At 42.2% G+C, this 13,136-nt stretch overlaps 1 protein-coding gene across 1 annotated transcript in view; it reads left to right on the top strand.

The window, feature by feature from the left end:
• The window catches only part of SFRP1 (secreted frizzled related protein 1), a 46,540-nt gene extending 36,512 nt beyond the window's left edge, over positions 1-10,028 (top strand). Inside the window, exon 3 of the mRNA XM_081045550.1 lies at positions 6,505-10,028. Within this exon, the coding sequence (XP_080901676.1) occupies positions 6,505-6,827 (323 nt within the window). The 3' untranslated portion in view covers positions 6,828-10,028. The remainder of the gene's footprint in view (positions 1-6,504) is intronic.
• Positions 10,029-13,136: the final 3,108 nt, after the last annotated feature.

Here is a 13,136-nt window from a genome sequence, read left to right as displayed (position 1 = left end):
ATCCAGTTTCAAACCCTTGTGATTAGAGAATATACTTCGTATGATTTCAATCTTCCTAAATTTACCGAGGCTAGTTTTATCTCCCAATGTATGGTCTATCCTTGAGAATGCTCCATGTACACTAGAAAAAAATGTATAGTCTGATGTTCTAGGATGAAGTGCTCTCTAAATGTCAATTATGTTCATTTCACCTAATGTGTCTCTTAGGGCTGCTATTTATTTATTTATTTTCTGTTTGGATGATCTATCCATAGCTGTATTTAGGTCTCCTACTATGATTGTGTTTTAGTCAATTTCTCCCTGTAGTTCTGTTAGTAGTTGCTTGGTATATTTTGGTGCTCCCTGATTGGGGGCATAAATATTGATGACTGTTATGTCTTCTTGTTGTATAGCCCCTTTACCATTATGAAATGTCCATCTTTGTCCCTTGTTACCTGTTTTATGCTGTAGTCTGTTTCATCTGATATCATTATGGCTACACCTGCTTTCCTCTGGGTACCATTTGCTTGGAGTGTCAATTTCCACCCTTTCACTTTGAGTCTATTCTTGTCTTTGTAGCTGAGATTTGACTCTTGGAGACAGCATATGGTTGGGTTTAGTTTTTTTATCCAATCTGCTACTCTGTGCCTTTTTATTGGTGAGTTCAGTCCATTTACATTTAGGGTGATTATTGATATGTGAGGATTTCCTGTCATTCTATCTTTAGTTTTCTGGTAAGGCTGTGTCTCCATTGTTTCTTTGACTTTTTGTAGTTGTCTATTATTTCTGTGTGGTGGTATTCTATGATTTTTCGCTGTTTCTTTTTTTATTACGTTATATACTTTAGTTCCGGATTTTTTTTGAGTGGTTACCATTAAGTTTATGTGAAAGAAAGTTTGATATTTAGAATATTCCATTTTCTTCAGCACGCTTACTTTCTCCATTCCCATATTCTGGTTCAGGCCTTTACTTCCTTTTTATGTTGTGGTTACCACAAATTGTCCCTGTTGATGGTGGTCGAATCACCTTCTTCAGTATTTCTTGAAGTGCAGGTCGTGTGTTAGAAAATTCCCACAGCTTCTGTATGTTTGGAAAGGTCTTTATTCCTCCTTCATATCTAATGGATATCTTTGCTGGATATTATTCTTGCCTCATAATTTATCTCTTTCAATAGTTTGAACATTTGATTCCACTCCTTCCTGGCTTATAGAGTTTCTGCTAAAAAATCTGATGATAATCTAATGGGCTTTCCTTTGTAGGTTACCGTCTTCTTTTCCCTGGCTGCCTTGAGGATTTTTTCTTTGTCGTTAATTTTTGACAGCTTCAGTACAGTGTGCCTTGGAGAAGGCCTGTTGGGGTTGAGGTAATTAGGTGTTCTATTTGCTTCTTGGATTTGAGGATCCGTTTTTTTTCCACAAGTTTGGGAAGTTCTCATCAACTATTTGTTTGAATATACTCTCTGTTCCCTTCTATCTTTCTTCTCCTTCTGGTATGCCCATTATTCTTATATTGCTCTTACCAATGGAGTCAGAAAGTTCTTGTAGAGTTCTTTCATTTCTTTTATTTCTCAAGTCTCTTTCTTCTTTTATCCGTGTCATTTCCAGATTTCTATCTGCGATGTCACTGATTCTTTCCTCCATCTGGTCAACTCTATTACCTAAGCTGGCCATTTCATTCTTCATTTTTTTTTATTGAGTTCTTAATCTCCAGAGAAATTCTATTTGGTTCTTTTTTAAAATTTCAATCTCTTTGGCAAAATGTTAATTTTGTTCCTTGATTGTGTTTCTGAGTACATTAAACTGCCTTTCTGTTTTCTTGCATTTCATTGAGTTTTTGAAGAACTGCAATCTTGAATTCTGTCATTTAAGTCACGTATTTCCATGTCTTTAAGTTCTTTTTCTGGAGACTTTTCACTTTCTTCCTGAGCTGTCTTGTTACCCTGGTTATTCAGGGCAATTCATGATTTATTATATCTCTTCCTAGACATCTATAGGGCTGCTTGGCTTTTCCATCTGTGACTCTGATGACTTTTGTAATAACTCTTCTTCCTCTTATCCCAGTGTTCTTTTGGGTCTCTCATTTTTTCTCTCCTCTGTACTTTACTCTTAACTGCACTCATTATCTGTAATCAGATGCGTCACAAATCTGATTACTAACTTAGCCCCATTCCCGCCTTTCCCACCAGATCCTTCTTGCATTCCTTTAGCAATTCCACGTTGTTGGTTGTATAAATGACTGGCCCTTGGCTAAAGTACATCTAATACAAGCTACATCTAAGCACCCTGTCTAGGTCATTGGAAAAATGGTGGCACCATTAGTATAAGCAGGTCAGGAGGAAGAGACGGTTTTTAAGAGAGTGTTGGTTTGGGACAAGTATAATGAATTACCTGTTCTCATTTTAGCCTTAGAAATATGGCCAAACTTCATGGGGAGGCTACCAAGAAGTATAGTTTGTGAGCAAAAAATATGGCTTAGATGACTGAAAGTGGAATGAAACTTTAAGTTTCTACCTGAATATAAAGGATTATTTAAGATCGCTCAGCGAGACATAGACGGCCCAGCTCCTAATGGCAATCTTAAGTTTTGGGTTTGCAAAGTTTCTCACCAGTAAGGTGAGAGTAGAGAGTAATGTTCTACTCTTGGAGGATAAGTTGTTGCTAAAAACAAAACAAAACAAACCCACAAAGCAAAACAAACAACAAAAACCCCAAAGAAGTATTTTGTTTGTTTGTTTGTTGTTTTGTTTTGTTTTAGTTTAGGGTCTAGCTATTCCGGTAGTTGAGACCAAGGGCCCGAAGCCATAGCATTCTGCGCCCCCTGGTAACTTGTGATTAGGGAAGAGAAGAATGAGCACAGGGTGGGGTTGTTGGAGGTGAGCTTTGCTGGCTCCCCAGCCCTGCCCAGCATGGTTTAGGCCTGCAGACTGCACTTTGCACTTTAGATGGAACACTGACCCTCTGGCAGCTTAAAACCAGATTTTGTGGTCACACAGTTAGAAACCAGGACCCAGGACTGTATCCATAGCACTAGTGGCTGCCCTAGCTGCTGTTTGGGGCTTCTCCTCCCTGCCACAACCACTGTGTGCATTGCAGACTGAACACAGTCCAGGGTAGAAATCCCTGGGGTCCAGGCACTGTTAGTATGGTGGGGGCTGGGGGTGGGAACAAGTGGTGATTAGTCCCAGGCGACTCTGGGGCCAGCACTCACCCCAGCCGCCTCTGGAGGAAGCATGGTGGGGGGTTGCCCACGTATCTACAGGCACAGGGAAATCAACCTTGGATGGCTAATCACCTATCCAAACGTTGGTAATCTGCATCCCTAAAATAAACCCTTGAAAGAGGGAAAGATGTTAGTAATTTCTGGCCATATGTGCCTCCTCCTTCCCTACTTTCCCCACCTCAGAAAAGAAAGTGAGCCAAATGGCAAGAAATAAAGAGTCTAATGCAGAACACATTTCCATCATTTGATTTCCTCTCTCTCCTTGCTGTCCCCCCACTTATGTAAACTAAGTTCCTTTACACGGTCATGGCAAAGGACCATTAACTTTTGATTTGAGTTGTGATTAAAAGTAACACAATCAAAAAAGCGAAATAATTTCCACTGAAGCAATATCATTTTAAACCCCGTCATGTTATAGTAGGAAAGAGTGTGGTCTTTGGGGTTAGATGTGTGTTCTAGTCATGATTCTATCTCTTATAACGGTGACCACATGTTGTCATTACTTAACCTGAGTCCTTCTCCTTGGTTGTAATAAAAAATGATGGTGATTCTTCAGATGGTTGCTGTTGAGCATGAAATCAGGAGCTACACCTACAGCACCAATCCTATGCTCACAGACAGCCTGACACGCGGTGGGTACTCAAAAAATGATGGCTCACATCTCTGCAGAAAAGATGGGGCCCACATTGTTAGCTGGGGCAGGCATTCATTCGCCTCACCTGGTGATATAATCAATCACTGGCAACACTTGGTTCCCAGACTTAGACTTTGTGAAGTAGTTTGGGACTCATCCAACATGTGGGGCCACTTCTCAGAGGGTCTGTGAAAGGAGTAGAATTGTTCTGACTGCTTTGCCTCCCTGCAGGACTCTTTGCTGCCCTTCTTTGTGGTTTCTCCTAGTCCCATTTGCTCTCTTTGGCAGAGGGGAGGCAGAGATGGAGACTTGACTTTGCCTGGGCCTGGCCAGTGAGTCTCCTCTGCTGGTCCCTCACTCAACCCCACTGAGAACTTTTTTCATTGGGCAAGCCACAGACTGGAACAGTTGAAATCTTTTCTTGAGTGAACCCCAGGTACAAGGTTTGTAAACCAATAAGGGAAGCTAAACCAGGTGTGGGCCTGTTTGGGCATGTCTGGGGTGAGGTCCTGGAGGGGTGCTTTCTGCTGCTTTCTATTCTGCACTCCCCCCTGCTGGTCCCACTCTGCTCTGTCCACAGTGGGGGTGGGAGTCGAGCATAATCAGGAGTGCTGGGCAATGGCTGGTTCTGACTGGGGGGAGAGTTAAAGAAAGGAACTCAGGGAGCTGTGCTCAGTTCACTCCTTGTGTGCTGGGAAGCTGGACAAGCCTGTGAGGTCAACACTAATCCTCAGCAAGAACATTGTGCTACTCAGGGCCCTGAACCTTTTGCCACCCTTGGGAGTGCTGGGCCTACAGTACTGTATAGGGTTAAATGGGCTGCAAGGTCTGGAGCTCTTTTTGTAAGAAAAAGAAAGCAGCGGGAGCATGTTTAGTTTACTGACTTTGACTCATTCATTAAAGATTTGTTCCTAGGATTTTTATCCCCTCTTCCCTATTCTTGGGTTGAGCAAGGGTGTGTTTTCTAATCAAGTAAATATTAAATAATAAAGCCTTTACAAATGCAGTTTTTCCTTTGCCAGAATAGTCTTTTTCAACCAGGAGGAACTCTTTTACCATTTCATAAGTAAAGTCATTTTGAAATGTGGGTGAAACTGGGAAGAGTCTGAACCCCTCCCCCTTATTTATATCTTGGTCCATTTAATCAGTACTCTAAATTTGGGGTTCATTATAAAGCATTTTGCAACCATAGAATCAGCATGGACAGCACAGTGATTAAAAGTGTACATTTCAGACGTGGGTTTCAGTTTAGGATTAGTGACTTTGGGCAAGGAAATTAAACCCTCTATGCCTCAGTTTTCTTATCTGTTAGATGGGGAAAATAATTGTACCATCCTCATGGAGTTGTTAGGTTTAATTGAGGAAATGCATGGAAACTACTTACTTCCTGTCAGGCCATATGCTTTCATAATTGTTAGCTATTGTTATTGAGTTCAGATTGAAGCCTTTCCTCATGGAGTGTGGGTGGAAGTTTTGAGTTGTTCAAAAGAGGAGGCTTAGTTATTTAGTATTCCGAAGAATTCAGAGGATGGACAAATTATATGGTGACTAGCGTCTAGAAAATTATTTCCAACATCTTTGGAAATATCTAGGGCTGGCTGGTTTAGAGGGGGTTGTTTGTAACAACGATGCCATGTGTTAATGCATTTACAACTTACAGAATTACTCCACACTGATTTACCTTCATCACTGTCCCCGTATAGCCATCACTAAAGTATCTGGTCCACACAGTAACATGAAAACAGTGTTTACTCAGGGTCTCTAGAGACATAGAAAAGAGAAGGCAGAGATGGTAGACATGCTGGCTTGGGAATGTGCTGAGAACAGAAGCCCATGCACCATATTAGATTGTAGGAGAGATCATCACCTGGATTTATCTATTAGGACATCACCAGGACTTGCTCTAATCTACCAGGAATTCAAAGTAGAGTTTGGTTCTGTGGGGGTCTACTCAGTGGATAGACTATTAGTGGCGCCCACTAGAGGCTGATTAGGGGCTAACAGAATATTAGTAGTACCTGCTGTGAAAACTCCTGAGAGGCATGCTGGTGGGGACTCTGATTTCTTCAAATGCTGAAGTTGCACATTGCTGTTTAATGCACCTGAGCATGACAATCTGAAGCCTCCAGTAACTTTCCCTTGCTGGATGTACACACATAAATTCTGTCTGTCTTGTTTACAGAACACAACTTTCAAGGAATTTTAGGATCTCTGGATGTTAAAAAACTAAACGAATAACTTTCTCTTTTAAAAAAAAATACACAGGCTAAGTTTTTCTTTGAATGCAGAGCTCGATAGCATTAGATTTATGGCTTATATTGGACTTTGTGATCCCTTCCGCTCTAATGCATTGTATTATATTCTGAGTTGCTGAGTTAAAAAAGAAAGATACGATTTGGTTTTGCAAATGTATTTGAGACTCTTATGGCACCCTGTGGCAACTATTGAAATACAGTTAGGCACAAAACTAGGGGGCAGCATCTGTACATAAAGGTAATGGAGATCTTGGTTCTTATTTCTAAAACTGCTGTCTTTTGCTTGCTATTTGCCTTTCATTTCACCCACCTCTCGACCTTAAGTGTAGGTTATTGTTTTAGATGAAAAGCTGTGTTCTAAAATGCTTTCTCTCCCCCCTTCTTTCCTTTTCCCTTCCCTGCCCTCACCATCTCTAGCACTCAGGATGAAAATAAAAGAAGTGAAAAAAGAAAATGGTGACAAAAAGATTGTCCCCAAGAAGAAGAAGCCCCTGAAGTTGGGGCCCATCAAGAAGAAGGAACTGAAGAAGCTTGTCCTGTACCTGAAAAACGGGGCCGACTGCCCCTGCCACCAGCTGGACAACCTCAGCCACCATTTTCTCATCATGGGCCGGAAAGTGAAGAGCCAATACTTGCTGACGGCCATCCACAAGTGGGACAAGAAAAACAAGGAATTCAAAAACTTCATGAAGAGAATGAAAAATCATGAATGTCCCACTTTCCAGTCGGTCTTTAAGTGAATCTCACCGGGTGGGTTGGGGAGGGAGCATGGGTTGGGGTGAGGGGTGGGGGCTGAGCAGACAACCCTGGAACTCACTGCTCCTTTTGTGGGTAGAAGACATTGTAACCCAGTTGGCTTTCCTCTTGCAGCATCTCCACTCTTCCCCTCCCTAGCCACGCTCCAGACCCCAGTATAGCCAATATTTAAAGCCACACACCAGGTAAGGAAAACCATTTAGATTAGGAAGCCTTCTAAGATCTGCAATGTGGAATAGCATGTCACTAAACAAAAGGAGGTGAGAAACCATTTCAACCAGTGACACAGTCACCCAGAGACATAATCACTACAGAAGACGATTTTGCTAGTAATAAAAGGGGGTTAGGCGAAAACTAAGAGACAGCAGCGGAAACTAAGTTCTGCAATTTTCTCTGTGTCATTACAAATTGCTTGTGGCTCTATCTGTGCCTTTGGAACTAGAAAATTGTAACTGTTGGTAAGACACATTGCTTTCAGTTCCAGAGTAATTTCTCTTTCTGTCTGCTTTAGACAGAAACAGACACACACCATTCTTAAAACTTAAGATCAGTTCCAGAAAGTAATAGGTGCAGGGAGGTAAGCACAAGAACAGTATGTAGTAGTGAAAACAAAGGGAGGTCATGCCTGCTCGGCCTTCCCATGTGATTGTCTTTTGCTCTGAATTAGCCAGTCTCAGATGCCATGTGAGTGGCAGTTGACATCAGCCCCGGTGCATGATCTAACCTCCAGACAATGTGGAGGGTGGCATGTGCCCGCCTTTGTGTGAGGAAAAGGAAACACCATGGTACCAGACCCATGGCCTAAGAGAGACGATGATTTTCAGACTTAGAAGGCAATGGTTAGTGGTTTTCAAAAAACGTAGTTAAAGAAGAAAAAAGAAAACAAAATTTAGATCAGTCCAGCATATTGCTAGTCAGGGTGAACTAATTGAGTGAAGAGCTTAGTATTCTAATTTCATCGGTTTGTTTGTTTCACATTTTTTAAAAGAACAATAAAAAACCCACTGACTTTTCAAAGTTTATTTAAAAAAAAGTCTGCAATGAACGTTTGAAAGGCGTCCTAAGAGCAGGGTCTCTTGGTGCATTGGAGGCTACTTTCTAGCAGAGCAGTGCTGTTACTAGGCATTTTGGGTGGAAGCTGGATTGGCCTGGTAGCACAGCCATGCTTTGGGCCCAAAACAGTGCTAACCAGAACTCGCGGTGCTTCCCATTCTTTTCTTTCCTGTGAAGAAATTGATTCCTTTAAACTTGATTGGCTATAGATCAAAGAAATTAAGAACAGCCAGCCTCCCTTGTTCTCCTGCATTAAACACACACACACACACACACACACACACACACACACACACATTTCTGCAGAGGAAAAGCCACAGGTATTCCCGTTCAAGGAGAGAGTTCCAAAGGCAACACATCTCTGCAGTTTTTCCTGAGTGCCCTAAGGTATTTCTCAAAACCCTTGTGTTTAATAAGTGATGTATATAAATCTGTTCACTTAAGCAACTTTATTCCTCTTATTCAGTGTGTAGGAAGTAATTCTAAACAATCAATGTTAATTTCTTTCCCGCAGCCTGATTCTTAATTTTCGGTAACACCTCTAGGACTTTAGTGATTGTACGTCTGGGCGAATGGTTACACCCAGTCTGGTTGCTGCATTGAGGCTGGGCAGTGTTATCCCCATGGTTTTGGCCTGACACAGAAGCAGTGGAAGATTCTATTAACTTCTCAAGACTCTAGTCTGAAAATCAGCCTGCCAGAACTTCGTTACCTACCTGAGGGTTATCCTGATGTAATTAACCTTTCACAATTAGTGATCCCATCATTTTAACTTTTTTGTTGTTGTTGTTTTCTCTGACCTTTAATCATAAAGCGTTGGGGACCTTAAGTGATTTACCTGTAATTTTGGATTTTTTTTTTAATGTGTATATATATTAGTTAATTAGAAATATTCTACGTTCCTATTATCAACTAAAATTCAGAGCAATTTCATGAGTGCATGGATCTGGGTCTTAGTTTTTGTTGATTAACTCAAAAGTTCAGTGATCGTATGTATCTGATGTATCTCCTCATTTTGACAGAGCACATCATGTAACAGGGCCCTCTGTCCAAGGCAGGAGCCTTGGGAGAGGGGTTTCTGTGGGGTATTAGCAGTTACTGCAGAAAGATTATGGAAGAATAGGTGTCATGCTGTGCAACTGTAAATGGGAATTCTCAGGTAGAGGGGACATTTTCAGAAAGAGTTCAAAACAAATTGGAAATGTGAATTGTAGCTGCATGTTTCACCCCAACCACAGACTTTGAGTTTTACTGTGGATTTGAGAGATCCACCAACTTTGTCTGCAACACATCAGCAATTTCAGGGAGGCTATGGACCCAAAGCTGCATTTTTATCACAAACCTTTGTATTTCTCAACAAAGGATATAACCAAACCAATGTGCAGACTCGTTGGCATGGTCATCGGTTTCCAAAAGAGGAGGTCTGTATGTGATTTGGTAATTATTGCTAGTGCAAAGGTCATATTTGTAAAGGTTTAAAAAAACATTCTGGGTAGAATCTGAGGTCACTGGCAGAACTCAGCTCAGTCTTTGAAAAGTATTAGTAGTTGTCTTAGAAGAGAGCAAGCGAAGTGAGGATTCCAAGAACATTTTCCTTTAAGAATATCCTGTATAAAACTTGGCTTTTAATGCCACTGAACTAGCACCAAGGTCTCCCCAGCGCAGAACCCAGTGAGAGCTCCAACTCATCTGTAAAGTATAGAAACACCTTTTCTCAAACCTCAGATCTGTACTTCTCACCAGACTCCAGGAAACTAGTTGCTCTGTTGTAACTCTATAGATGCAGTGGGCTCAGGTCTGTTTTAGAAGCACGCCTTAGGTGGCTCCCATGGAATGATGTACTGGCCATTCTGACCTGTCACCAGCAGATACATAGGACACAGACGAAATTCCTGTTTCCTCTAGTTCCTTCACGTAGCACTCCTTTTAGAGTTTAAATCTTTTACAAAAGCTTTGAATACTGTGAAAATGTTTTACATTCCATTTCATTTGTGTTTTTTTAACTGCATTTTACCAGATGTTTTGATGTTATCACTTATGTTAATAGTAATTCCCGTATGTGTTCATTTTATTTTCATGCTTTTCCTGCCATGTATCAATATTCACTTGACTAAAATCACTCAATTAATCAATGATAATGTGAGTTGTGACTTTTTCCCCCCCAGTGATACACCACTCACCTTGTTCCACTGCACACATACCCCCCCCCTTTTGATTTTTTTCAGTGATGTTTTCTGATTTCTGTTTAATAGCTTTCAGAGGGTAACTGTGAATGGGTGAGCTGGAGAAGCACCTGGAGGGACCCCAGGCGACCCTCACCCTCATCCCACATTTCCCATCTGCTCCTATGAATAATTTCTCTCACTGTTTCTCCTGGCTGTGTGTGTTTCAGATCAGAGAGAAGGTTAAATACTTGCTCTACAAGAATGTATTTTTCAATCCTGCCTGAGTTTCTTTTCCTGGTTTCAGATGCTATTTCTCCTCCAGCCAAGTCAATGTTAAAATTACCAACTAAAATTTGTAAACTCTCTGGTATCTGGAATCTTAGACCCACAAGAGACCTTAGAGAAGACCAGGCCCACCCCTTTAATTTACAGATGGAGAAATTAAGATGTGAGATGGCTAGGCATTCCCAAAGAGTTTGACCTAGGAGCTCCCAGGTCAATGGCATTTCTGGAACTAGAACCCAGGGCCCCTAAATCCCAGTCATGTGGGAACAACATGTGACTTACCACTGAATGTCCCTTTGGACTAGAGTGTGGCCCTTGCCAAGCCCAGGCTGTTTCATATTAGTTTATGTGCGTCTTGCCTAAGGAATTGTTCAATGTGACTTCTAATTCTGTAAGCAATTACAATGACAACTTCAGTGATGTCATTCCCTGATTAACAAGGCACTTCTAAACCTCAGACAACTGGCAATTTTACCTAGAAGTGAGCAAATACTCCCAAGTCACACAAAACCACACCTAAGCACAGAGACACCATTTTTCGGGCATGGTATGAGGACTTATAAAAATTCCATTAAAGTTGTGCTCCAGTATGGAAAGATTTTCCCATGTTAGTGTACCTGATGGGTGAAATGATATGCTAGCCCAGCCAAGGAAAATACTGACATTTCTTTTTAGTTCCCCTGTGATCAATAAGAAGAAAACTCTCTTTTAGGCTGGGTATGGATGTCATTGTCATCCTCATTGCAGCCCCATCACCATGACCCATAATTTCCTATCGCTGTTTTGAAATTGTGTTTTTTAACAAATAGCAAAAGGACGATGAAGTGTGTACAAAGGCATCTTGGCTTCAGCTGTTGGAGTCACCCTGGAGTTTGTGGTGTCCAGGGGTCAGGACTGCTTGAACCTTGTGCCTAAGAGAGGCTGGCAGCACCAAAAAACAGCAGCCTTGCCCTCAAGCTCTGTAGCACCTACATTTCTTCAGAGAAACATACAGGTGCTCTCCTACCCAGGGACAGAAAGAGGTGAAGGGTGACTATGTTAACCAAGTTAGGTTGATCTAATTTCTAAGGCCATCTCCCCACAATGTGTCCAAAATGCCAGCAATGTACTGTCGCTTCTGAGAAATAAATCTTCCAATAGTAGTCAAAGGGAATAGGGAGAATCATTCTTAAACCTTAGTATGTCTCACCGAGGGGAACTTGCCAATGTGCAGTGTCTGGCTTCTACCTCCTATAAATTTGGATTCAGAAGTTTTGCCATCGGAGCACTAGAATTCAAACTTAGAACTAGCATTAGAATTAACAGATGCCAGCAGTCCACTGGCTCTTACTTTGCAAAACATTCTAATAGGACATAAGTGGCTTAGGGATGAGAGGCAGGAGGTTATTTTGGTATCTCCCTTCTGCCTCCCCCCCCACACTTCATATTGCTGCATCCCTTTCTGAAGTTCTGTGAGCTATTCTTACTAGATATTAGTTAATAGAGGTCAGTTAGATACACAAGGGAGGGACTGAGCCTACCTCCTTAATAGCTGGGTACAACTAGTCTAAGGAGTGCTTCTCAGACTTTAATATGCATGTGAGTCACTTGGAGACCAGGTTAAAATGCAGATTCCCATCCAGTAGGTCTGAGGTGGGGCTGGAGTTCAGCATTTCTGATGGGCTCCCTGGTGAAGGGAGAGGCTGACCTGCTGGTCCGCGGAGCATACTGAGTAGCTAAGCTCTCAGGGACAAGTGAGAGGGGCTGCCAGGGTTCAGCAGTGTCCTTGCTCCCTATTGTAATAACGCCATCCTGGGGTCCCCATATACAGCCTATCTCCTAGGGACTCAAAATACTAGCCAGGCTTTGGGTTGGAAAGAAAACCAAACTGGGGAAGAATCACAGTTAGAAACCCAAAGCTGGGGGCTAGCCCTCTCAACCCACCCGTTAGATTTCACTTGTGCCCCCGGGCCTTAAGAGTGGGTTCTTTTTCCTCAGACTGCATTTTTTTCGGAAACTCACAGATCCCTTCCTTTTTTCCTTCCTCAGCAAAGTTTTAGCAATCTGGTCTCCGTCCTTTCCCAAATAAACTCCCCAGCCCCCAGTTCTGGACCACCAGGGGTCGTGGGAGTTAACCAACTGGTGGTATTTACCTCGGCTTCTAAAGTAATATCAGAATTTGACAACAGAATTGGGACTTTTCATGTTCCATTTGTTCACATCTGGGCAGTTTCAAGCTCAGATTATGGGAGAGGCCAAGCAAAGGGGGTTGGGGAGAAACTGAAGTATCTGGAGGGGAAATCCCACCTCTTTGATAAATTGAGGACAGGCTGCCAAGCAGGCCTGATTTACTGGGGGAACAGGCGTTAGGAATTTCTGTCAGCGAAGGCCAAGGAAGGCTGCCTTTTGTAGGTTTGGAGAAGATGGGTACCAGAGCAAGCTCCAAATAGGAGCCGAAAGCTCCTGTGTCTTTTATACATCTGTGGACTATTTAGATAAGAAGGGGCTGTACTTAATCATGGAGAGAGTTGTTTGCTTAAATACAGGGAGGGAAAGTTGCATGTGTATGTTTAAGGAAAGAAAGAGGAGGTGGGAAGAAGGAGAAAGGATCCAGCAATTTTCCACGGCTGAAACCCCACCACGTGGTTTTCATTAGGTAGGATGACCTTCCCATTACCTGAGCACCAGAATTGATGGGGAGGGCGGGGGGAGGCAAGGTGAAGGATTCGGAATTCTCATGATTCTGTCCTTGGGGTTTCAGCTAGGCTCTGCTGTGGGCAGTTGTGAACTCTAAGGTAAGGTTCTTACCTC

This window comes from Rhinolophus hipposideros, assembly GCF_964194185.1.
Source record: "Rhinolophus hipposideros genome assembly, chromosome: 4".
In the NCBI taxonomy this organism is placed as follows: Eukaryota; Metazoa; Chordata; class Mammalia; order Chiroptera; family Rhinolophidae; genus Rhinolophus; species Rhinolophus hipposideros.
Note: the sequence above shows the minus strand (reverse complement) of the source record. Positions and strands in the feature narration are given on the sequence as shown.